Genomic DNA, 27,425 nt, shown 5'->3' on the forward strand with positions numbered 1-27,425 from the left:
TACATAAAGGAAATAAATAAATTTGTAAAATATAAAGTTTATAAATAAACTTTTATAAATAAATCATTTGGCAATTTTTGTAAATAAATCATTTGGCGATGCCATCTCATATAACTTTCCATATCAGCTACATAGTCCAGTTATTGAGCAGCATGATGCTCAGTGTTCATAGGAGACACATTTCTCTTTCCTTTTAGATAGACCATCAGATCAGGGGGATTTTAAATGGCATGACCTCTGTAATACTAGCATTGGGTGGGAAATACTGGGACTAGAATATCTTTAATGTCAAAAGTACATCAGATAAATAATAACAACAACAAAAATTACACCAGGTGATATACAGATGTGTGTTGACTAAGAAGAAAATAATGAAAATAAACCCTGGTACAGATAGAAGAATCATCATAAAGAGCAATAACTACAATGACAATAATACATGCAGCACCATTTGGCCAACTGAGTAACTTTGCAAAGGTGCTTTGTATAGCAAAAAACAAAGTATTGGAATAGAGGAAAATTTTAAAATACATTGAAAACTACATTTCTTGTGAAATATGTTCTACAGTTATTGTCTCCACAGAAACACAATTTAAAAAATATCTAATCCAACTTCACAATGTTATGCATTTCATTCTAATTTCAGATATTACGGTCATTATTTTGTTCTTAAATGAAAACCAGCCTTTAAAATCCTTTACCTTCAGTACAATTTCTTTCAAAGTCAGGTTCAGAAAAACAAAAAGCCATCACTCCAGGTTTTTGGTAGTATGTGATTGTGAGAAGAAAAGTTGCAAATATAAATTTATTTCTAAAAACTTGAAGATATCTGTGTATATATATATATATATGTATATATATACATACATATATGTATATATATGTGTATATATATATATACTGTGTGTGTATATATATATATATTGTCTTTTGATGTTGATATTCATGTTTAAATTGTGCATTTATATAGCTTTTACATTGATGCCCACTGTTACCTTATTTTTTGACTGACAATGATGGGATTTCAGTCATGCTCAGCCTTTCCAACAGTGCCAGTGATGGGATTTTTGAAATCTTATTACTGGTTGCACTGCCTTGATCTCAGATGGAACTTTCAATCAAAAAGGCAATCAGAAGGTTATACATTCGTGAGATTCCCTGCAAAGCCAGTGATCGCATAATACAACTTGTTGGAAAGGCCTACTTGCCTTCAGTCCTTATGTGGCTATAAAGAGTAATTGGCTACTTAGCTCTCAGCACCTGCTTTTCCTTCTCCAAAATACAGCATAGCCCAGAACTCTGTTGGGTCTCAGTGTGGAATCTGGCTGCTCCTAGGAGATTTCCAAGTTTCACGCAGAGACTTGTCTTACTTTAAGCATCTGATTAAGCAAACTCTCCCAAAGACACATTTGGCTCTTTCTAAGCATTCTTGTTTCACTGGTGATGTCAGTAAATCTAAGTTTTATTTTATATACATATGAACACTCACCCACACACTTCTGCAAGACACTTTACTGTAAAGTTTATATCCTAGAAATAGCAATTCTGCATGGCGCTGCTACCCACCCCAGTATTCTTGGGCTTCCCTTATGGCTCAGCTGGTAAAGAATCCGCCGCAATGTGGGAGACCTGGGTTCAATCCTTGGGTTGGGAAGATCCCCTGAAGAAGGGAAAGGCTACCCACTCCAGTATTCTGGCCTGGAGAATTCCATGGACTCTATAGTCCATGGGTTCGCAAAGAGTCGGACACGACTTAGTGACTTTAAATGTAATAAATGGCAATTCTAACACTTGGATTTTATTTCTAGCATGTTTTAATAATCCAATTATTAATATAAACTTTTAAGTCTTATTACAGTACTCATAAAATATTATTATAAAGAATTGCCTCAATACTCTTTAGTGTACATGTATGGATGTTTAAAAGAAATTTCTACAATTTGATTTGATCAAATAGTGAACAAGGTTGAGGCTGAATTGATCCCATGTGGTGTCTAGTCACCCAGGGATGCCTCAGTTCCCAGGCAGGAACCTTGAATTGTGAAGTAGGCAGCGGGAGATAATTTTGTCTCACTTGGCTTCAACTCACTGGTTCTTCTCCAGTATTTAGAGAACCCTTGAGTGGGATAAATTTAAAGAAAGGGGTGGGGGGGCGGAATCTAATGCTTAGAACACAATAACGATCTATAGACACATTAAAATGCCTATGGACTGAATAAGCATTTCATTTGCAAAATAACTACACATGTATATGTAAGGCATATGTCAGTAGTGCTGCAATAGAAAAACCACACACAGACAAAACTTTGTTGTTCGGATGCTAAGTTGTGACTGATTCTTAGTGACCTCATGAGCTGCGGTACTGCAGGTGTCCCTGTCCTTCACCATCTCCTGGAGTTTGTTCAAACTCATGTCCTTTGAGTCGGTGGTACCATCCAAACATCTCATCCTCTGTCACCCCCTTCTCCTCCTGTCCTCAATCTTTTCCAGCATCAGGGTTTTTCCAGTGAGTCAGCTCTTTGACTACAGTATTACGGTGACAATATTACAGTGACAAAAAATTCACAGAGACAAAACTAGTCACTTTGGTATACTCAAATCCTAAAAGTTTGAAAACCCCATCAACCTCTTGATGCAGGAAGTTTTAGCTAAAGTAAAGTGACTGCTAAAGTAAAAAGTGCTTTAAGTCAATGTAGGAGTGTGCGTGTGTGTATATATTCTTCAGACCTTTATTTAAAGTCATGGTTGCCTGCATGCTCGCTCAGTCATGTTTGACTCTTTGAGACCCCATGGACTGTAGCCTGCCAGGCTCCTCTGTCCATGGGATTTCCCAGGCAAAAACACCAGAGTGGGTTGCCATTTCCTCCTCCAGGGTATCTTCCCAACCCAGGGATAGAACCCACCTCTCCTGAATTGTCAGGTGGATATTTTACCACTGAGCCACCCTGGAAGCCCATACTTATTTAAATTTGGGGTACTCTAAAAGTGTAGTTCAGCCTTACATGAATATGGTATAATTTACTTGATCCCATATTATAAAACCTTAAACGGGCTTTTAAGCACAAAGAGTCAGCAAAATAGTGGCAAAGAAAATCAACAATAAAACCACACTTTCTTTCTCTCTTCTTGGGCAAAGTAAATTTTGAGATAAGATTGAACAACCTGTATACCAAATAATATCTCCTGCCCATGAAAATCACCCTATGAAGATTATCTTATTTATTGGCAAGATCCGCAGATATGGATGTTATATTCCTGAAAAATAGTGTAATTTTTGTTAGACACATTTATATGCCTATAACCTATGCCATTTCACTGAAAAGTACACTAGAAATGAGACTAGGATGCAAGAGGTAACTGAAGTAGTAATCTCACCTTGGATTAAAATGTGTGACATCATCAGAATATTAATTTTTATTACTACTACAACTACTATTAATGATCTACATTTACCGAGTATTTGTTTTTAGTCACTGTGCCAAGTCCTAGTGTATTTGAAAGTCACTTTAGATCATCATTTTGACCTCAAGAAAAAGAGTTCAATAGTCAAAGTGATAAGTACTAAAGATAAACTATTCTCAGGCAAAGAAACTCAGTAAGGGGTCGGTTAAGTTGCTGAGCACTCGGGGGTTGTAAATTCTAAGTGTAATATTTAAATATTTAGTTGCTCGGTCATGTCCAACTCTTTGCGACCCCATGGAATGTAGCCTGCCAGGCTTCTCTATCCGTGGAATTCTCCAGGCAAGAATACTGGAGTGGGTTGCCATGCTCTTCTCCTTCTGGTTGGGATCTTCCTAACCCAGGGATTGAACCCAGGTCTCCCACATTGCAGGCGGATTCTTTACCGTTTGAGCTACCAGGGAAGCCCTATTTAAACATTTTAAATCACCATGTAGTCAATCCAGAATTTGGTGCCTTTGGATTTCCAGCTAAAACCCTGCTTCTCTCAGGCAACCCCAAGCCAATGACTGAGGTGGCAGGGGAACTGGAGGTTGTTTTTGCCCAATGAGAGAGTCCTCTTATGGGACCCCCTCAGAACTCCCTATTTGTCTGACCAAAGTTTGTCAGGTCTGCATTGCAGTCTAAGGTTCTCTTGCCAAATCTTTCTTCCTAATCTCCTTACTCTGACGTTTTAACATCTGCATCCTTGTCTGAAAAAGTTCCCTGCACAATCCTGTTTCCTTTCTTTTACCTTTTACTCCTACCTCCGCTTTAGCGCTTGTTTCCAGGAGGACCCCAACTAGTGGAGCTGAACTAGCTTTAACATATACCATGTTCCTGCCCATGTTCCTTTAATGTCCCTGTTGGTATCTTCCTGTGTGACCATCACCAAGCCATTTCTCATCTCTGGTTCTTTATAATAAAGACCCTTAAAATAAAAAGTGATCCAATGTTGAACATTCTAGAATTCTAGTTAGAGTTGATGACTCTGTTATTCAATCTCCATCTGATTGGGAAAAAAAAAGTGATGACAACAAAGGTATTTATAAAAATATATTTCACAAAGTAGGAAACAATACAGGAGTTTCTCTGAATACAATACATGGAGTAAATAAACAATATTGCGTTAAAGCAAAGTAGAAAATTAAAATGATCTGCATGTAGTACTTGAGTTTTATCATACATTTTCTACTCCTAAATGGCAGGTTTGCATTACAAATTGAATATGCTCACATCTTCTAGTGTAGTTCTGTTTTGGAGTCTAAGACATTCTGTGCATCATCATGAAGATCAGGGAGAGAAGTGCTAAAAACAGAAGCAGTAAAATTATGTACAAATCAGTTCCTGCTCTAAAACAGTGGGGTCAACTTGAAGCATGTTTATTGGGCAGGGCATTATGTAGATATCTAAAAGTCTAGAGTTTAAATATTCACATGAATCAATATACTTTCAGATGTTTGTGCTTGTTGTAAAAACACCAAATACTAGGATTATGAACAAAATAGAAAACAGTCCAAAAGTTTCTCTGGGAAAATGCTGCTCCTGCCATCACCAGTCACAATAACACTTTCTACTCTAAAGAGACTATTAGCTTCCCTTTGATAATATTGCCTGCCATACTCATCTCATCAAAATGTACATGTATTAAACATTCATTGTATATATATTTATATAAAACAATCTAAAGGATTATTAATGGATATAATTTAGTTTTTTTTTCATATAGTCCCTTAATCTATAAATTACCAGCCTTAATAAATAAAAGCATTAATGGACATCAATAAAATATTTATTTTGAGGATTAAACAAATAAATTCACGCGCTAGCAGTAAAACCATCTGCCTCTTATGTAGTCCACTGTGTGACACAGTTTCTCTTTGTGTCCTTGTGGGAGAAGGTGAACTGGAGGGAAAGAGTAATCCTGGTTCCAGAGAACAGGCCCATTCAAATGAGATTTCTCTCCTCCCACCACTGAGCTGGCAGTCCCCACCCTGGAATGGATTACAAACATGAATATTTTAAGGCTCGACACAATATTTAAAGATGCTATTCCGTCTCTGATGAGTGGGGCCAACAATTATGTACAATGTATGGTCAGCGTACCGTATAATCTAGGAGGCCTCCCAAAACTCCAAAAAGTCAGAATGTACAGCAGACCAAGTATTGCTTTATCATTAGTGGAGGGATCCTTACAGGTGAAGGGGAAAAAACCATTTGCATTTATAAAAATCCTCGCAGAAGACACGTATCAGCAGCAAATTTCTTGCAGGTCCATTTTTCTAAGAAAGCACCTTTTTAATTTTGATTTTTTCCTCTTTATATGCCATTCCTCTAAAGAGGAGCCAGGATCCCAATCTTTGTCTCTGGTGGTCAGGTAAATATCAAATATCCAAAGACTTCTAGACACTCCACATACTTTAATTCACACTCCACAAGATTTATAACCTCCTAACATATACTTTTTTATTTTTATTATTAACTTTTTGGTTCAACAGTAAAATGTAGTTGAGTTTATAGATGATTGGTGCTAAACTTGCCTCTAAAACAAATAGCCACATTGGTTGTATCTAAGGGGAGTGACCCTAGAATATTACAGAATGCTCAGGTCCCTTTGATTTATTTATTATAATCCACTGTCAAGTTTCTTTGTCACTTTCACCGACAGAGTAGAGTTCTCCCAGTCTCTTAAAGCGGGGACCCCAGTCACTGAGGTAGTCAAAATTCTGGTCCGAGTCTGAGGTGGTGGACTCCAAAGAGCTGAGGGAGCCAGCCACGGACCCTCGGCCTTCATAGCCATAAATCTGAATGGAGTCATATGGCGGGGCTGTGGGGTCGTTATCTGCCTCGTGTAGCCGCACGTTTATAAATTCATCCACATCAACACCGTTCGGCACTGGCGCAAGCCCTTGCCTTGGCATAAACTGCAAATCTGGTTTAATATCTTTACGGGGTAAAAATCCATTAATTCCATCTGGGTTCTGTAAAGTTGCAATGTCAAAAGCCTCTGTGTCTTCTTCCCCTCCTCCCTCGTCATCATAGCGAATGATGTTTTCTCTCACATCTTCATCATCTTTGATAATGAGTGGCTCGTTTTTGTGTCGCCGCAGAGTTACAAACAGCACCACGATGACTGTAGGAAAAACACAAAATAACAAGTAGCCAGACAGACATATAATTTCACAAGTAACACATCGTATATGTTGAGCAAGGGGCATTATTTAAAAACTTATGTTTCCAATATTCTGGGAGGTGGGTCATAGAGGATCCTGCTGTGATTTATGTCAGAGAGTGTTTTGCCTATGTTCTCCTCTAGGAGTTTTATAGTTTCTGGTCTTACATTTAGATCTTTAATCCATTTTGAGTTTATTTTTGTGTATGGTGTTAGAAAGTGTTCCAGTTTCATTCTTTTACAAGTGGTTGACCAGTTTTCCCAGCACCACTTGTTAAAGAGGTTGTCTTTTTTTCATTGTATATTCTTGCCTCCTTTGTCAAAGATAAGGTGTCCATAGGTTTGTGGATTTATCTCTGGGCTTTCTATTCTGTTCCATTGATCTATATTTCTGTCTTTGTGCCAGTACCATACTGTCCAGAGGGATTGGGTGGAGAGGGAGGTGGGAGGGGGGATCGGGATGGGGAATATATGTAAATCCATGGCTGATTCATATCAATGTATGGCAAAAACCACTACAATACTGTAAAGTAATTAGCCTCCAACTAATAAAAGTAAATGGAAAAAAATGCATAAACACACACAAAAAAAACTTATGAACATGTACCTTTCATGCATTCATTTGGGAATTAAGTGAAACGTGTTTCTGAAGTATGGGCAGAATTTTGAGTGAATATTATTCTAGGTTGCTTCTATTTATTGACTGGTGATGAAGAAGCTGGGTTAAAAGAACAAGTTTGCATCTATTCATGGTGAAGTCTACATTTACTACCACTGGGAGCCCTGGAGTGAATAACACAAACACAAAACAGCACAGATAGCTTGACTAACTTGCTGTGTGTCTTGGGCAGGTCGTTCAATATTTTTTGACTCTGTGCCTCTCTTCATAAAGAAAAAAGGAGCTGAATAGATCAAATTGAGTATGTTTTGTGTTTTTCTAATCAGTTCTTCAAGACTGTTTCCAATAAAATAATGTTCATTCACAGACAAAGTGCTATATTAAGGTGAATGTCAGCTTTGAATGGGCAAGTGCTAGCTTTCCTCTACCTGGTAAAGTAGAACTAAAGGTGGGGAAAGGGAGAGGAATGCATTAAAAAAACAAACAAACAAAAAAAAACTAGCCAGATCAGCCAAATCAAACTTGGGCTAATGACACCAAATGTGGAAGGAAATGATGCTCAATACAAGATACTGGGTGAGCAGAACTGATGTAACCAGGAAGGTAGTAACTGACATAACCTTTTTCCAAGGGCAGGATAAGATGTATGAATAATTTCCCTTTTGTGTGTTTTCTTACTGTCTAATCTCATTTTTATAATTGAATTCTTTAGCAGAAAAGTTACAAAAATTTTTTTTTTTAAATTTGTAGTCTTCATCTTAATTTGATTTTAGTGTCAAGAAAACTATCTGAGAAACACAATGCAATTTTGAGGAAAAGGTATTTTTTGTTTGTTTGCTTGCTTTCATCTTATCTCACCAAATTTTGTGATTGGATGGATTCAGCAACCCAACCCATACACTATTAAGATAAAAGAGTATTTTGGCCATATGAAAGCCCCCTCTTGAAGTAAACTGGTGTACATCAGAAGCTCTGTGGGTCTTTTTATATAACAGTTACTGTTGTAACCACATAAAGGTCCATCCCCACTTCCACCACCATTATTCGTAGTTTATCTTTTCACGGGTGATGGAGTTGAAAAAGGCAATGAACATTTCTCTCCAATTGGACATATACTATTACACTCCTTTTTTCCCTCTTGGTGACCTCAAAGCTTGGAGAAGTGGAAAAGAGTTTTTCTTCCAAAGAATGTTGACTAGGATTTTCTAGGTCGAGTTAGGGTTTTCTGTCCTTATTTACAGTCATTTATGAACCAGAAAAATGGTGACTATTAGGCTATGAAGAAGTACATACCTAGCAGCAAAATGATGCACGCTAATATGGCGATTAAGGCGCCCATACTGAGTCCAATCGGAAGTACGTAAGCTTCAACATTACAAGACTGGACAACGCCATCACTGCTACAGCCACAGACCCGGATGGTCAGGGTGCTAGTGCTGCTCAGAGGAGGATTCCCACTGTCACTGATTATGATTGGTAAAAGATAGACTTCTTGCTTCTGGCGGTTGAATCCATTATGCTTTGCCAAAATGCTGAGGGAATTATCTGGAAAAATGAAAATTAAAATAGTTTGCATCATTTCAAAATGGCTACCTGAATAACACTTGTTTTTCTAGCTCATAAATCCTCTGCACTCTTCATGACAATCCCAACTCCACTGAACCACTCATGCTCTCTTCTTCTTCCCTCTTCCCATTTTCCCAATTGGCATGGACCGTACACACCCTAACAGGTTTAATGATGATGGCCTCAGGATAAACTAATGGAGCTTTACCCTCACCTTGTAAATGCAAAGGATTTCTCTTGCAAAAATAATCTTCAAGTGTCCTTTTATAGAACACAAATTACCTGAAGTCCCCATAAATAAGTTTAATGTTCTTTATCGTGACAATGAAAACTAGACTATAATTTCACCACATTTGAAAGCCATATTTGAAAAGCTTTGTGTTACAAGATAGACTTTATGACAGTATGGCATACAAAATGTATTGTACACTTGATTCCCACAGGTACCTATTAATATAAAAAGAGTCATTTATGCTCTAGAGCATTTACATTAATATACAACAAAAGTCCAATTTACTGCCAATTGGAGGAGATATGCCACATATTTTAAAATTCTGTAGAGGAGACCTGTAGTGGTTACACAAATAAGAATTAAATGAGAAGTCATAGGAGCAGGTGATCCATTTTTCATGTATAAATTATATGGAAATGTATACTGTTTATCTGGAGCAACACTTAAGGACACTTAAGGGCATACTTCAGTTCAAAGTAGAACTGACTAGTGAGAAGTGATTGGTCCCATGGTAGCCCTGTGAATCTCAAAATTTCACCCCAAACTTTTTGTCATTCATCCCTATGCCATGAACTGTAGCTATATATGTATATATATGTACACACACACACACACACACACACATATATATTATTAGTCTGTTTTCTCATTTCAATTAATGAAATGACATAGGGCTATTCAGATGGGAACACTGATTATTTCATACTGATATTCAAGCCAAAAACAAATAAACGTAACTTTGATCAATGTGTGCAGTACTATTTGGGCAAAATGATTATTTCAGTGGGATTTTTTCAAATATTGACAAGTTTGCAGACCCCAGAACATTTATCTGCCTCATTGTTGCATTTTAAGGCAAACATTCCAAACCACTGCCGTATAGTTCCTGGTCATAGATGTCCCAGTGATTTCCAGAATACTCAAATACATGAACAGATAGACATTCCACTCAAATGATTTTTATGTAAATGTGTTAAATCTTCTGTACCATGTAGTACAATGTGCTGTGCTATGCTGTGTTTAGTCGCTCAGCTGTGTCTGACTCTTTGCAACCCCACGGACTGTAGCCCACCAGGTTCCTCTGTCCATGGGGATTCTCCAGGCAAGAGTAGTGGAGTGGGTTGCCATGCCCTCCTCCAGGGATCGAACCCAGGTCTCCTGCGTTGCAGGCAGATTCTTTACCATCTGAGCCACCAGGGAAGCCAATACCAGAATTCAAAAAATGTGACAGACATTCCCTAAGATAAATGTATAAATTATATTTGTCTTTGCTTTCTTTAAGATATATGCAGACCTACAGTGTCTTGATAGTAAGCAGTTAGAGAGAAAAAAAAAATCTGAGTTAACAGTTTTTTTCTAAGTTATTTCTGATTGTGTCTCATTATTTAGTAATTTGAAAAGTGAAAAGAGATCTCTAGTGGAAGTAAGCAATGATATTCCAAATGGTCTAGTTTGGTAATCTTTATTTGCATGACATAGAAGGAAATGCCACTAAGCTAAAAGCAGGAGAACATTATCTTAAAACAGACACCAAATATATAGCTGTGTGTGTTATATTTCCAGAAAGTGTGAGACAAGTTTGAGTACAGTTAATTAGTACAAGGAATATCTGTGGATGATTTCATATACCATAGTTCAAAACAGAAGATGGGAATTGTTCTTTGAGATTCAATTAATAAAATTACAATGGAGGCTTTTGTCTTTTTGTGGTTAACATTATTTATATGAAAAACTATCTTTGCACAGTCTCTCTTTAAACAATCTATAATGATAATTTAGAAACTGCAGCAGGAGTATTACTCATTGCAGAACAAAGCTATCTCCTTTATTACTTAGAAAAGTATTGATGGGTCTTAGACCTAACTCATACTTATTTGTTTCTTTCACTATTCCTGGTATCTGCGTATGTTGCTCTCTTTCTATATAAAGAAAATTATTGATTAAGTAAAGGAAGTCCATGGGTCATTTATGATAACTTTTACCTGCTACCTCCAGGCAAAGTCAATTGCCTATTTGCCTATTAATATTTTTACCATATTTTCAGTTGGTATTTACATTTATTATTCATTGTTTTATTAGGCCAAATTGAATTGTCATTATTTTACACCCCAAAAAAGCCATTGAATGTTAGCAGTTCCACATACTTCAAATTCAGGTAGTTGAAATACATATTTCTTTTAAATTCCATGTTGCAAATATGTTCAATAAAGTTCTGCTTTATTTCTTTAAAACATATGATGCCTTTTCATTTTATTAAAAGTTTAATCTCAATGTAGTCATTTTTATCAGTCTCTTTAATGATTAGTAATTTAGCCTTATTTTTTAAATTATTAATTACATAAAAATTACTTTTCATAATGTTCCCTTTCACATTTAAGCAATTGTATGGTATTGATATTTTTCTGTACCAATCATTGATTTTCCCAAGGTTAATTGTGGAGCAATTTATCTTACCCACTGACATTCAATTCTCAGTTCTCACAAATCAAAATTTTGTGTATCTTCATCCTTTTAGTCTCTCTATTATGTTCCAGGACTCTGTTTTTCTAATCTTGTATCAATACTATGCTTTCTATGTATGAAAAATTTATAATAAATCATGATGTTTGTTTTTCCCATTATGTTCTTCTTTAGGAATATTTCAGTTTTTCTTGCTCATTTGCTCATCTCTGACAAATGCAGAATAGATTACCAAGTTCCATGAACATTCCTGTAAGAGTTTTACTTGAAATTATATTAAGATGTAAATAAATTAAGAGAATTGACAGCTTTAGTCTTCTCTATCAAGACTGTGTGTTTTTAAATTTACTATATTTAAAATGTTTTCATTTTAACTGCAAGAGATGTTCACATATTTCATTACACTTAGTATCATATATATATAGTTGCTTTAGTACTTATTACCTTTTAATATTATATTTTCATCTCATTGTTGCTAGTGTATAAAGCATAACTTTTATATGTTGGATTTAATTTCAGTCACCCTCTAAAACATTTTTTTTTTTTTACTTATAAGAATATATCTCAACACAGAGATCCATATGAGGAGCATGATAATGTGGGGAATTCCACAGTGGAACTGGAATTACAGTTTGTAAAATTTATAAAATAAAATTTAAGCAAACTCACGTCTCTGGAAATAGCTCTGGAGAAGGGCACCAAACAGAGAAGCATTGATTCAGGAGACGTAGCAGGGCCTGGTAGGAATGACCCGAGCCCGGTGTTTGGACCAGAGCCTGGTAGCCAGCGTCTTCCCCGCTTCCCTCAGCCCCGCGAGGTGGGCACCGTACCCCAGGCCGCGTCCGCCGAGAACACACGGCTTCCTCCCTGCCGCCGCGGGCAGCTGCCGGCGGTCACCAGTCCGCACCCTGCGCCTGGCCACCTGCTGGCGGACTAGCTTCTGAGTCGGCGTGGACAGGCAGGGTTCCTTTCTTCCTTGCCGCCCCTGCTGGGGCAGCAGAGGCTCTGCCTCGGCAAGACTTCACGGGGAATACAGGGCATCCGTTGTGCTTGCCCTGAATTATGACAGTGGTTTCACACTGGGACAGCCGCGCCAAAAAGACTTGAGGCCACTGTGCCCTCACGTCAAGTGCCCCGCTCCTAAAGTAGGCGTGTCACTCCGAGAAAAACAGCGTCGTCTCCAACTCCGCTTCAAAGCCCGCGGCTCAATGCTTAGCCTCAGCTGAGAAGCAGAGAACCTAGGAACCTAGAAGCTAGAAAAGAGCTGGAGAGGAGCCTGCTTGGGTCAGAACGATTCTGAAACACTGAGGGAAATACCCTTCTGAAGGAGCCCAGATTTGGTTGGATTAGTCTATAGAACAATTTAGATGATTTCTAAATTAAAAACAACAGAGAAAGCATCTGGCAACTAGTGAAGTTGAACAACTTGGATGTAGTCAAGGAAAGAGAGAACTCTGCCCAAACCACTGCCATTGCTGGTGACTGTGGGCAAACCCGAGGCTGGGATCCCCTGAGGTGAACCATCAGAGGCTTAACATTGTAGAGGGAAAACAGACTTCACTAAAATAATCCAGCCAGTTACTAAACAAATAAATCAACAAACTACAAGAGCATGTGTTGGCTGAAGGGTCAATATCCAGAGTTACTATGATATATTCTCTAAACATGTCCAGTTTTCAACAAAAGATTATAAGACATTCAAAGAAACAAGAAAGCATTACCCATACCCTGGGGGTGGGGATGGGAGGGGGGAAGCAGATGGGAGCAGATTTGCTCCATGAGAGCAAACAAGAGTCAAGTTAAACAATGACTTTTAAGAAACCACTGTAAATGTGTTCAGTGAACTACAGTAAACCATTAAAGAAAGAAATGAAGGCATGATGACGATCTCATATCGTAGAGAATATAAATAAAGAGAGAGACATTGTTTTTTAAAAAGAACTTAATGGAAGCTATGGAGTTGAGAAGTACAGTAACTAAATGAAAAATTATAATAGCTAAACTGTAAATCTTAATTGGCAAAAGAAAGCGTTAGTGAACTTGGAGATAGATCAATAGAAATTTTGCAAACTGAAGTATATAGGGAAAAAAAGAAAAATGAATAGAGCCCTAGAAATATATGGTACAACATTGCACCAATATACCTGCAATGAAAATACTAGGAGACAAAGAAAGGAAAAAAATACGACTGAAACACTTCAAAACTTTTTGGAAACATTAGTCTCCACATTGAGAAATCAACAAAAATCAAGGTAAACACAAAGATACTCACTAAGAGACAGAAAAAAATACTGAAACTAAAAGACAAGACGACTATTCTGAAAGCAAGAGAAAGTTGACTCATCACTTCCAAGGGAACCTCAACAAGATTAACAACTGAATTTTTATAGAAGCAGTGGACCCAAGAAGAAAGAAGGCTAGCACATTTAAAATGCTCAAATCAAAAACTTTCAACCCAGAATCATATATTCAGCGAAACTGTCTTTCAAAAAAAATGACATAGAGATATTCCCAGATAAACAAAAAATTGAGGGAATTTGTCATGAGAAGACATGTCTTAAAAGAAAAAAGAAAGGAAGTTCTTCAGACTGAAAGCAAATAACAAATAACCCCAGATGGTAATTCAACTCCACACTAAAAGAGCATGAGGAGAAGTAATTATGTTGTTATAGAAGACAGTATAAATGCATAATTTTTCTCTTCTCTTAACTTTTAAAAAGCAACTGTATAGAACTGTGCATACATAACATATTGTTGAGCATATAATAACTAAGATTTCCAAAGTAATGATTTGGTATCTCAATATTATACTTTCAGTAATGGATAAAGCAACTAGTTAGAAATATCTAAGCAATAGAAGATTTGAACAACAGTATGAATCCACTATACCTAACATGTTAATAGAATACTCCATCCAAAAACAACAGAATATTCTTCTCAAGTACACATGGAGCATTCTGCCTTATGTATCATAGGCTAGGCCATAAAATGAACCTCCATAAATTTAAAAGGATATAAATAATACAAAATGCATCCTCTGACCATAATGGAATGAAATTGGATATCAATAATAGAAAATAATTGGAGGAAACTCACAAATATATGGAAATTAAACAATGCATTCCTCAATAACCAATGACTTAATAAAAGGATCAAAAGGAAAATTAAAAAAAAATATGAGACAACGTAAGTGAAATGCAGTCAATCAAAATTTAATGGATGTAGCTATAGCAGTGCTTAGAGGGATACTTATAGGGTTAAGGCCTATATGAATTTTCTTCTATCTTACTATACTAACAAGAATCTCAAATACAGTTTTTAGTATGAGAAATTATGGTACACACCTGTACCTTGATCTTGATATTAAAAAAAGAGAAAATAGCTTTTGACTTTCAGCATTAAGATAATTGATGGTGCTTATTTGAAGACACTGTTTATAAAAGTGTACTCTAAGTTTTTTCAATTTAATTTTTTCTTTCATTTATTTGCTTCACAATGATGTAAAGGGGAAAAGTAGTCATATCAAGGACTTAGATGTTCACTACCTCTAAACTTGATTTCAGTTATATTATTATGTTATTTATAAAACATTCCATTACAGTCCCTCATGTGTAGATGCATTTCCATTTTATATTATCTTGTTGTCTTGGAAACTTAACCTGCTCTATCCTGTGGCTTCTTATCTTAATTATAGTTACTGCATTTTTTTTCTTTTTGAGCATAACACATGTAAGAGGATAATACCTTGATAATGACTTATTAGAGAGAAAACACAGACATTTTATAAAACTGGAAAATGTATGAAACAAAAAAGATGAAATGATTGCTGCAAGTCCATAGACACATAATGATTTTTTTAAATTATATCTCTTGAAGTTGAGTATATAGTTACAGAGTTTGACAAATACAGAATAATATTGTGTCAAGATTTATTTAAGAAGAGAGTGGACTCTTAAATTCTCTAGTGTGGACTAATATCCAGCTGGATAGATTAGTATCCAGCTGCTACCCATCTAGTGCAGTTGTGTTGCCTTGAAATAGAAACATAACAACCTTATCACCTAGTTCTCTGATACTCTCAATAGGTGGAATATTCCCCATTATTTTTCCAGTTAGGGATTTTCTTGTTTCCTCATCCTTTTATAATGTTTTGCTTATGAGCCTTATACCAAGGAAGATGAATGACTCCATTTTCAGAACCTTGCTTCATACTTCACACCCCTTTGTTTCTGTTTATGACCAACAATTGAAGGAAAGATCATGAAAGGGTGTTAAGGTGGACTAATAGCACCAGGCATACTTAAAATCACAATATGCCTAAGTAGTGGTATAGTTGGGTTCCTTTCTCCTGTCTGAGTAATACAAGGTCCACACCAAATAAATAGTAAAGAAAGGGCCAGGTAAACAGTAGGTGCATAGACTTGATTGCTTTCAGAAGCACATTGCAGTTATGCCATTATGTATGAAATTTCGTTCAGATTTTGACAACAGAATAATATTGAATAAAAATAGCTACTTGAGGACTTCCTGGTGGTCCAGTGGTTAAGACTTGTGCTCCCAACGCAGGGGACCCAGGTTCAATCCCTGGTCAGGGAACTAGATCCCACATGCTGCAACCAAAACCTGGCACAGCCAAATAAATAAATAAATACATTTTTTAAAAGTTACTTATATTCTTAGTTTTGCCACTGGGTTATTCCAGAACACTTGTGATAATTTTACTGGAAATTGCTAGAAGCTGTAGCAAAGGCAGCCATCTTAAAGTTAAGCTCTGAGAAGTTTTGTGCAATAGTTTGACTTTATGGAAACAAATAGATAATATTCAATACATTGTGTATTATATTGCTAGACTCTAAACTCCTTGAGGAAGACTAGCCTTTGTCACAGTTCTACTCTCGGTCTCCAGCACGGGACTTGGCCCAGAACAAAGATGCCTATAACAACATTAGTCACATTGTTTAACCTGCATTTATTTGGTCTTGCCTCTCTTCTTTCTTTGTTCTAGCCCTCCTGGTCTTTTCTGAGTTAAGCGTCTTGTCTTCAGGGCTTTTATACTTGCTCTTTTTTTATGCCTGGTAATATCTCTGTCCCTCCTTAGCCCTAAGTTGAATTATTAATATTTAGGCAATCTTTATGTCTGTGCTTAAATATCACTTCTTTGGGGAAAATTTCCTTTACTAGTTGTCCCCAATCTCCCCAGATAAATTAGTTATATAATCTTTTAAAAACCTTTTCAATTTCATCAAAACACTCATCACAAAATAATGTTGTCATAATGGGGATATGATAGACCACTGGGGATACAGAAATGAACTAGGGAACTTTCAAGAACCAAATAACCAATTTAAGATGCATAATGAATACTCAGCAAATATTTGCTGAATAAATGAATAAGCAAGTAATCATTATCCATATTTTGTGGAACTCATATTTATCTCCATTCATGTTATTTTGTCATACAGGATTATATTATGGTTCAAAATAAGTCAGTGAGAAGGTTCAGTTTCAGGCTATTGGAAAGAATATATAGCCAGGGTCTTATATGGAAATTTAAGAGAAATACTGATGGTTTCCAAGTTTCCCTGAACCTGCCCCATATCCTGTAAAATGAGCACTAAATGGAGGATGCTTATATTCAAGTAGAGAAGACTCAGAGAGGAAGAAACAGTGCTCTAAAATATCTGAAACACCATCATTTAAAGAGGTACACACCAGAATTCTGTTTTACTGAGCAGAAATTGGATGACTTAGTCCTACATTCAGGAAAGGGCTCCTAATCCAAGTAAGTATCTTCTCTGGTTTCTAGAAAGAATTTCCTCTTGATATTCAATCTTTGAATCATTTGGAGTTGGAAATCAAATGACCTTTTTTCAAAGGTACATCAGTACCCTTATAAGAAAAATTTCCTTTAGTAAATAATAAGTGTTTATTATAGTCTGAAAACTTGTGTAGCTCAAGAATTCATATGTTGAAACCCTGACTCCACCCCGTACACCTCCACCATTGTGGCTGTCTTTGAGGATGGAGTCTTTAAGGGAGTTCAGTTCAGTTTGGTTCAGTCGCTCAGTTGTGTCCGATTCTTTGCGACCCCATCGACTGTAGCACGCCAGGCCTCCCTGTCCGTCACCAACTCCTAGAGTTTATTCAAACTCATGTCCATTGAGTCAGTGATGCCATCCAACCATCTCATCCTCTGTCTTCCCCTTCTCCTCCTACCTTTAATTTTCCCCAGCATCAGGGTCTTTTCAAATGAGTCAGCTCTACGCATCAGGTGGCCAAAGTATTAGAGTTCCAACTTCAGCATCAGTTCTTCCAATGAATATCCAGGACTGATTTCCTTTAGGATGGACTGGTTGGATCTCCTTGCAGTCCATGGGACTCTCAAGAGTCTTCAACACCACAGTTCAAAAGCATCAATTCTTTGGCACTCAGCTTTCTTTATAGTCCAACTCTCACATCCATACATGACTACTGGAAAAACCATAGCCTTGACTGGACGGACCTTTGTTGGCAAAGTAATGTCTCTGCTTTTTAATATGCTGTCTAGGTTGGTCATACCTTTCCTTCCAAGGAGTAAGCGTCTTTTAATTTCATGGCTGCAATCACCTTCTACAGTGATTTTGGAGCCCAAAAAAATAAAGTCTGTCACTGTTTCCATTGTTTCCCCATCTATTTGCCATGAAGTGATGGGGCTGGATGCCATGATCTTAGTTTTCTGAATGTTGAGCTTTAAGCCAACTTTTTCACTCTCCTCTTTCACTTTCATCAAGAGGCTCTTTAGTTCTTCTTCAGTTTCTGCCATAAGGGTGGTGTCATCTGCATATCTGAGGTTATTGATATTTCTCCTGGCAATCTGGATTCAACTTGTGCTTCATCCAGCCTGGCATTTGCCATGATGTACTCTGCATATAAGTTAAATAAGCAGGGTGACAATATACAGCCTTGACATACTCCTTTTCCTATTTGGAACCAGTCTGTTGTTCCATGTCCAGTTTGAACTATTGCTTTGTGACCTGCATACAGACTTCTCAAGAGGCAGGTCAGGTGGTCTGGTATTCCCATCTCTTGAAGAATTTTCCACTGTTTGTGGTGATCCACACAGTCAAAGGCGTTTGCATCGTCAATAAAGCAGAAGTATATGTTTTTCTGGAACTCTCTTGCTTTTTCAATGATCCAGGTGGATTTTGGCAATTTGATCTCTGGTTCCTCTGCCTTTTCTAAAACCAGCTTGAACATCTGGAAGTTCACGGTTCACGTATTGTTGAAGCCTGGCTTGGAGAATTTTGAGCATTACTTTACTAGTGTGTGAGATGAAGGAAATCATCAAGTTTATAAGGGTGGGTCCTGATCCTGTAGAATGGTGTCTACAGAATATAGAGATGTCAGAGAGCTCTTTCTCTGTCCATGAGGCAACAAAAGAAATGTCATGAGAATGTACAGAGAGATGCTGACCCTCTATAAGCAGCTAAAAAAAGAGGGCTCAGGATGAATCCTGTCTTGCCTACACCTTGATCTTGGACTTCCTATCCTCTGGGGCTGCAAAAAAACTGTGTTGTTGAAGCCACCAGTCTGAAGTATTTTGCTGTAACATGCTTAACACCTAGATAATGCTATAGTCACTTATTAGTTCTATATGCATATTCCTTCTTTTCTTTCCCTTTCCTCCTTCCTTCTTCCCTCCCTCCCTTCCTTCCATTTATTTTCTTTGTATTTTAATAAAACAATAGTGGCCATTATTATTGTTGATATTATTTAAATATCCCATTTCTTTCTACATTGTCTTTTTCTTCAGATAAAATAAAGCCGGCAAATCTAAATTCTCTATTTGTTTCAGGGTAGTTTATCTTTTAGTTTTGCCCTGATGCAGAAAGTTTACTTTGGTCTAGGTCCCCTTAATTTGAAATCATAGAATCATAGCTATTGTTTATCCTGTTAGATACAAGCAAAAGCAACAAGGAGTCAGAGTTAATGAAGGCACTTGCCAGACAAATGTTTATGACAAAGGAATAGATGAAAAGAAGATCAGTAGATATTATGCCTTTTTGAGAAATGTCTCCTGTCATTTTACTTGCAAATTTAATTCATTTTTTCTTGGTTAAATCAAATGGAATGGAAATGGCAAGAAGGCCAAAACAAAGGGAAAATGCTGCTCTGCTCAGTTGGTATGGACAAGAGATTTAATTAAGTTGTTAACACTGTGTTGTGTCTGTTTATTTCTAAAACTTAGCAAAGCAATAAAGATACCAAATCCATTGGTTTCAACATACTAGCTATATGCCGATATAGTAATGATATCTAGGAATATGATGCATAGATCATAGCATTTCCACTGCATTTTTTTTTTACTCCAAACACTAAGTCTGCTTGGGAACAATCAGACTGTAATGAACTGATAAAAGTTAAACTCTGTGAAGCCAGTCTCCTCTAGTACCATTATAATTTTCCACATGATTCATTGAAAGTTTACCAATATACCAATTGTGCCACATGCAACTGGATATTCTGAGTCACCTAATTAGATCATTTGTCATCCTTTCCTCCCCTTTTTATCCTCATTAGGTCATTCACCACACCACCTGATGTCAATAATCTCAATGTTTATATGAATGTTGCCTGCTCAGTTGTGTCCGAATGTTGATTCATTTCCAAATCTCCTGTACATGTGTTAGTCGCTTCAGTTATGTCTGACTCTTTGTGGCCACATGGACTGTAGCCTGCCAGGCCCTGTCCATGGGATTTTCCAGGTAAGAATACTGGAGTGGGTTGCCATTTCTTTCTCCATCCAAATCTCCTAATATGTGATAATAATGTATATATATCTGGCCATAAAATATTGACCAAGGTTAACTTTGACTTTAGAAAAACTATCACTGTGAATTCTTTTGAAGTTCCTAGACTAATTCCAAAGTTAATGTTTAGCCAACATTTTACAATTACATATATAAAAAATTAGCACTTTTTTTTTTAACAGAAAAAAAAAACCTCATTCCTCTATAACCATGCACTACAATTCTGTAAATATTTGCAAAATTGACATCTGGCAGATGAAATGTACAGAGGATGGGCTATGATTTTCACTGTACAAAAGTTAGGATTTGTTAAAGTAATCTATGAAATTTAAGCATATTCCAAAATTCTTTAAGAAGTTACGTAACACTGTTTTGGCGGGGTAGGTTTTGGCTGTGCTGGATCTTCATTGCTGCCCGGGATTTTCTCTAGTTGTGGCAAGAGTGGGTTACTCTCTAGTTATGATGGAAGGGCTTCGGTAGTTGTGGCACATGGACTCCGGAGTTGCGGCTCCTGGACTCTAGAGGACCGGCCCAAGAGTTGTGGTTCGGGCTTAGTTGCTCTATGGCATGTGGATCAGAGATCAAACATCTGTCTCCTGCATTGGCAGATGAGTTCTTTACTGTAAGCCACCAGGGAAGCCCTACATATACTGTTTCTAAATGGATAATATAAAAGGAAAATTGTTCTTAGACGTATGAAGATGGGGTTTAGTGTTGTGGTCTGAATGGTGACCTCCAAGGAGACATGTTTATGTCCTTTTCCTTGGAACCTATAAATGTTACCTTCCTTCAAAAAGGGTCTTTGCAGATGCAATCAAGTTAGCAATCTTAAAATGAAGAGTTTATCTGGGATTACCCAGTGGGTCCTAAGTCCAATAACATGTATCTTTATAAGAAAGTTTGGTAACATGTGTCCTTATAAGAGTAAGTCCGAGGGAGACTTAACACAGAGAAGAGGAAGAGAGAATGTGGCCACAGACGCAGATGTGGACATGTGGCCATAGCCATGGAATGCCTGCATGAATGAATGAATTCTCCTCTAGAGTCTCTAAAGAGACTGTGATGCTGCCAACACCTTGATAGACTTCTGGCTCCTACACAGAGAAAGAATGCATCTCTGTTGTTTTAAACTTCTCAGTTTGTGATTATTTGTTATGGCAGCCCTAGGAAGCTAATATAATCAGTAAGTCTGATTAATTATTATTGACAGAGGCAAGGAAGGCATTCTTATGGCCATTAAACACATGATAAACAAGATTTTTGAATAATAGACTCATTTACTCAAGGTTTCTCAGCTGACTGTTAAGAATTACTACCAAGTCCAATGTATTTCTACACTTCCTCTATCAACTTTAGCAAAAGTCACCTCAAGAAGGAAGTAGAATATTAAAGCTTAAGGATAAGATTAAGAGAAAGTGTGCCAAGGGCAGTTTTTCCAATCCATGACACCTTTATCAGAGACAAGGGGAAAATTAAATGGTCAAGGCCACAGGTAGGCAGGAATATAGTATTTTACAGCATCAAAAAGTATTCGGTACAACACTCTATGGGCTTTCCTGGTAGCTCAGATGGTAAAGAATCTACCTGCAATGCAGGAGACCCAACTTTGATCCCTGAGTCAGGAAGATTCCCTGGAGAAGGAAATGGCTACTCACTCCAGTATTCTCGCCTGGAGAATTCCACAGATAGAGGAGCATGGCGAGCTACAAGCCATGGGGTCTCAAAGAGTCGGACATGACTGAGTGACAACACTACCTAGATCTAAATCCTGTATCTTGAGAGTCAACATGACATAGTATGGCATCACAGGACCTTGAATTAATTAAAAAATAATCACTTTTGGTGCTGGAGAGGAATGCAAATATCTCAGAGTCCAAGTTCCATGCTAGATACAATCACACAGCCCAAAGTCCTCTGAGTTTGATTTTTCTCCTGCACCTAATTTGCATTCTTGCTCTTATTCAAAATGTTCCATGTACCTCATGCAGATCCCTTAGTGCTAAGAGGAAAGGCAAATTTATCTCATTCCAGGCATTAGGAAATGAGAGATGAAGATTAATATTACCTTCATTTTATCCGAGGAATACCTGCATTAACTAACCCACTAAAGTAAAAAACTATACCAAGACCCAATTTCTATTTTGTTTGAATGAAAACTTTAAAGCTTTTATAAATATCAACAGATCTGGAAAATAATATTTCTAATTTACTTGGATTTATGCAGAATTGAAAAATGTAATAATATTTTTTAAACTGTACATCTACTTAGGGAAGAAACAAAAACAAAATAGGAACTAACAAGGCACTTAGTGGAGCTGTGACCCTTTCAGAAATCAAGCTAACAGTGGTAAAAAATCCAGACAATAGCATTGTCAGGAGAATGATTTTTCTACCACATCTTGATTGAATAGTTATCTCTAAATATTTAAGAAACTGAGAGTCAGATTAATTCATTTTGCATTGGAGCTAATAAATTTGTGCTCATTAACACAATAAATATATAGGGTAGTTGGTCCAGGAAGTAAGATGGCTTTAAAATATCAGTTAAAGTGAAGCATACATTGTGTATAAGATACTGAAATCATTACATGTAGTGATTGGAGAGATGAGGATATAAAAGAAAGTAAGTACCAAAAGTAGTTTGTATTCTAAATCACCTGCTTTGACTTGAAGGAGGTTAAGCATTCCTAGAAATTGTCACTTTGTTAGATACCATCATTTCCTTGAAGATTTTGAATTTGCACATATGAAAATAAGACATAAAGTGAAAGTCACCAAAAATGATACAAATCCATTTTCTTTTGCCATCACCCATGCCTCCGTCTTGAAGTCTTTCAAATCCACATTGACACATTTAGTTCATTCTGTTCTCAGTTATTCAGTTCCTATTGCATCCAAGACATAGCTGTCAGAGGAAAGTCTTCTTGGGCACATATTCACCCAGCATGCTGCGATACAGTCAGGGGTGATGGTTCTGTCTCACCAGCTGGAATATCCTTGAACGCAGAGATTTTGTCTTAAGTGAATGTCTCCTATTGTCTACCACATGTGTCACATATGGCAGTCTCCGTGGTGAGATTTTAATGAATCTTTGTTGAATGAATAAATAGATGGCTTTTTGTTGTTGTTGTTGTTTTTTATGATTACTGATCTCAAGGAACATCTAACTCAGAGGGGAGAGAAAATAGCATGTTAATAGCAAGTTAAAATATAAGTCAGCTGATGATCATTCTCTAACCATGATCCCTGTCCTTTGATCTCTGCTCCTATATCCCCTGTGATCCTCTGTGCCATCTGTGGTGGTTGTTGTCTCACTGCTAAGTCGTGTCTGAATCTTTTGTGATCCTATGGACTGTAGCCCACGAGGCTCCTCTGTCCATGGGATTTCCCAGGCAAGAATACTGGAGAGGGTTGCCATTTCCTTCTCCAGAGGATCTTCCCCACACAGGGACTGAACCCGTGTCTCCTGCATTGCCATCTGTACCTTTCATCATAGACACAAATGAGAGAGGCTTTAAGGAAAGAGTGGAATGTGGACTGGGTTGAGAGGTAAGGGCTGGTTTGTTAAATGGCAGAAGTACAGAGAACAGCATCTCCTCTTGTCTCTATAATTACCATTTTTCTGTTCCATTGCTTTCTGTTCTCAACCTTTTTTCCTAACTTCTTCGTGATTTGTTTGAATCTGCTTCACTTACCTGATTTCAGACAATATTTATTGTATTGGTACCTGATTTACCAGACAATATTTATCTAAAATCTTAGCCCTATGCCTCCTCTGCTTACCTACTGGATACATCCACTTGGATGGTCATTATCACAAATTCAGTCTTTCAATCGTGGAACTAATAACATGCAATGCCCATTCTTCTCCATTTCCAAAAATCTATTTCTTGATCCCATTTCTTATATTAGTAGAAAACTAATATAAGAAATGGCTATGTAATTTTATATACATCTTCCCCCTTGTATCCAATAACTTCACATCTTCCTCTGTTAATATGGGGGAAGTTCTGATTCAGTAATCAGCTGAAAACTGATAATTTCCTTTATGAAGGAAGCAACAGGAACAAACAGAATTCATGAGGATTCTTGGCATATCTAATTCAGAGACATAATGGAGGTTTGATTATAAAGTAAATGCAGAGTAAATATAGTGGTTTTAGTTTGTTGAACAAATACATAACAGTCATCAGTGAATATGAGTAAGTCAGGGTATAACAAGAGACCCAGAATGCAAAGCAGTACCTTGAAAGTCCAAGATATATCCAGTCCTACATAAATAGAATGCAGTGAAAGGATCATATGTCATTAATGTTACATATATTATTACATTAATTTTGAAAGTAAAGTATCTAGTATATACTAGATTCTGATACATTTTGTTCATCTTGACATTCTAAATTCAAGCCTTTTCATTTATTTATTTTTGATATGGATGATTTTTAAATTATTTATTGAGTTTGTTACAATACTGTCTCTGTTTTAGGTTTCTCTTTCGTGGCCTTGTGGCATGTGGGCTCTTATCTTCCCAACCAAGGATCAAACCTGTACCCCCTGCAATGGAAGCAAAGCCTTAACCACTGGACTGCTAGGAAGGCCCCAAACCTTTTTAATGATCTGAGCAAATATTCACACAAACAGAAGCCAACTGAAAAATTCAGATACAAATAGATAGCAGAGCATGTTTAAAAATGCATATTCTTGGATTTTACTGTAAATGAACTGAATGAGAATTTCTGGGGCTAGGCCCTGGACATCTGCCTTTCAAATAAATTTTGTTTGCATAAAAATCTCCTGAGATGCCCGAGAGCCATTCTACTCTGTTCCTCCCTTAGGTGTTAGCAGTGGTTAATGGCTTGGCCCAAGCCTTCAGAGGCTCCACTGGGGAAGCTATTATGCTCTGGGTTCTGTAATCCAGCAGGGGTAGCGGCTGATAGCAATTTTCCTGCATAATTCCTTCTTTTCTGGTTTAGTGGTAAAATAGCTGCTAAAAAAGAAGGGAAATGATGCAAGAAAATGTGGCATCCTACAGTGAAATGAAGTCCAGTGTTTGTTGTTGAGTCATTTTAAAGTTTAATATGTTATATTAAAATAGCTTGGCTAAACATGTATCTTTGGGCAGAAGTCTTAATATACAGTGAAGGCAAGAGGATGGAAGGCAGTTACATAGATAAAATTATCATGCAAGTAGTGGTCACATTATCATTCCTCCCAGGTTGCTGAGAATCGCACGTGCTTTTGAATCTTAAAATCCACGTTCTTGGAAATAGTACTGTTTTGATCACACAAAAATGACTTTACATTAAAGGTCAAACTGATTTGCTTTTCCTCAAATTCACCCACATATTAACAGGTTAAAATACAGATGGCGAGAGCAGAAATAAAATGATCGAAGAAAAAGATACCTGTGTAGGTCACCCTTATGATTGAAATAGGAATCACATCAAACTCATTCAAACTCTTTTTATTGAAAATGTAATCTGATAAAATTCCCTATTGTTATACACTGTGGAGAAATCTGAATACATTTTCAAGTCATGCATGATTTCATTTTAATACTTTCTTTTGAAATAAAAGGAATTTTTTGATGAGTCTTTTAAAATATTCTCAAGATGATATTTGATTTTCCAAGCTTACCACCCCCACTGACAATAAATGTGTGGTATTTCCTGAGAGTGAGCAGTGATATAGAGATCCCTACCATTGGATTCTCCATAATTTTGGAATCTTAAGGGGAATGCTTAACAAATAAAGAGACTTATAATGGAATTTGTTCTCTTTTTAACACTCTAATTTCTGAAAAGTTTATATTTAGGTGTAATTTCTTTAGGATGTGTATTTCAGAATGTTGTATTAATGTTTGGGCTCTGGAATCATTCCTATTTGTGTTTCCATCCTAATTTCATTTCTTACCTGATTGCATTTTTAAATAATTTCCCCAAAGTCATAGCAGGGACTCTTATTGTGCCCAAACTGCTAATTAAGGAACTGAGGGTCAGGAGGTCTTTGAGGAGTAAATGTGGGTTTTCATGTAAAGTACATTTTCAAGTTCTGAAGTGTGCAGTGTTTAATGAAACTTAAAACAATAGTCATTATTATTCATATATGTAAGATTATCACTTACTTTAGCTTTGAAATAAAGCAAACCATTGCAATCTTTTAAGAATATTTGGATTTTATACTTTCATACTTTCCAATGAATTTCTATTTGAAAGCATCAAAGGTAAAATACAAACTAAATTATAAAGTAAAATATAAGGTAAAAAAAGGAGAAAATATGTGTTAAGCAGAGTAAGACTCTACTTAAAAGTGTTTATCATAGGTCAATCATATGTCAATAAAGATGACTTTTAAAAATCAAACATGTAATTTAAAACATCTGCCATCTCTAGTCTTAGTTTTGCTTCCAGCTTTGGAAGACAGCCCTCCAAAAGTAGGATATAATTGTCTTTTGTCTCTATCCTTTTACTCTCTTTCAGTCAAGTATTTGCTATATATAATTCTGTCCATGGAACACACGAATCAAAGAAAAGGGCATAATCTTGCAGGGCTAATATAGGTGTAATTTGTTGCTGATGCCCTAAGAAAGGAAGACATAAAGTGCTAGTACTTTTACTTACTGGGATTTTTCATATGTTCTTCATTCTCCCACTGGGAACCTCAACTTTTTTTTTGTCTCTTTAACCTCCAACTTTAACTCATCTGATGCAAAAAAACTTTCCCTAAAAAATCTCCAGTTCAGCTCTTTGGCTTATCTTATTTGGGTCCTTCAGTCTTTCTAGGACTAAGTTTTTTTTGTTTTTTTTTTTAAAGATGATCCCACATTTGGTTGCCCTATTATACAAATTAGAAAGTGGTACCACCTGTCAGTGGATAAATGACAATGACACATTTAGAAAATTAAAAATAGAATTGGCTATCAAAACATAGTTGAGATGAAAGGTTAGCCTGTATCAGTTTTGCTGACAAGTTCTCGGTCATGTCTAACTTTTTACAACCCCATGGACTGTAGACTGCCAGATTCCTCTGTCCATGGGATTTTTCCAGGCAAGAATACTGGAGTGGGTTGCCATTTCCTTCTCCAAGGGATCTTCCAAACCCAGGGATCGAACTCACATCTCTTGTGTCTAATGCATTGGCAGGCAGATT

General features: G+C 36.8%; 1 protein-coding gene across 3 annotated transcripts in view; it reads right to left on the reverse strand.

Annotated features, from left to right (window-relative positions):
- Positions 1 to 4,481: 4,481 nt before the first annotated feature.
- The window catches only part of CDH8 (cadherin 8), a 393,451-nt gene continuing 370,507 nt past the window's right edge, over positions 4,482 to 27,425 (reverse strand). For 2 of the 3 annotated variants that reach the window (XM_061138647.1, XM_061138648.1), the window contains exons 11-12: positions 8,523 to 8,774; positions 4,482 to 6,571 (exon numbers count right to left, since the gene is read on the reverse strand). In XM_061138647.1, coding sequence (XP_060994630.1) covers positions 6,078 to 6,571; positions 8,523 to 8,774 — 746 coding nt within the window. In that variant the 3' untranslated portion in view covers positions 4,482 to 6,077. Of the gene's footprint in view, positions 6,572 to 8,522; positions 8,775 to 22,933; positions 23,982 to 27,425 lie in introns of those variants that run through there. The other variant, XM_061138649.1, reaches the window with a different exon arrangement.

This window comes from Dama dama, chromosome 4 (genome assembly GCF_033118175.1).
Source record: "Dama dama isolate Ldn47 chromosome 4, ASM3311817v1, whole genome shotgun sequence".
NCBI lineage: Eukaryota > Metazoa > Chordata > Mammalia > Artiodactyla > Cervidae > Dama > Dama dama.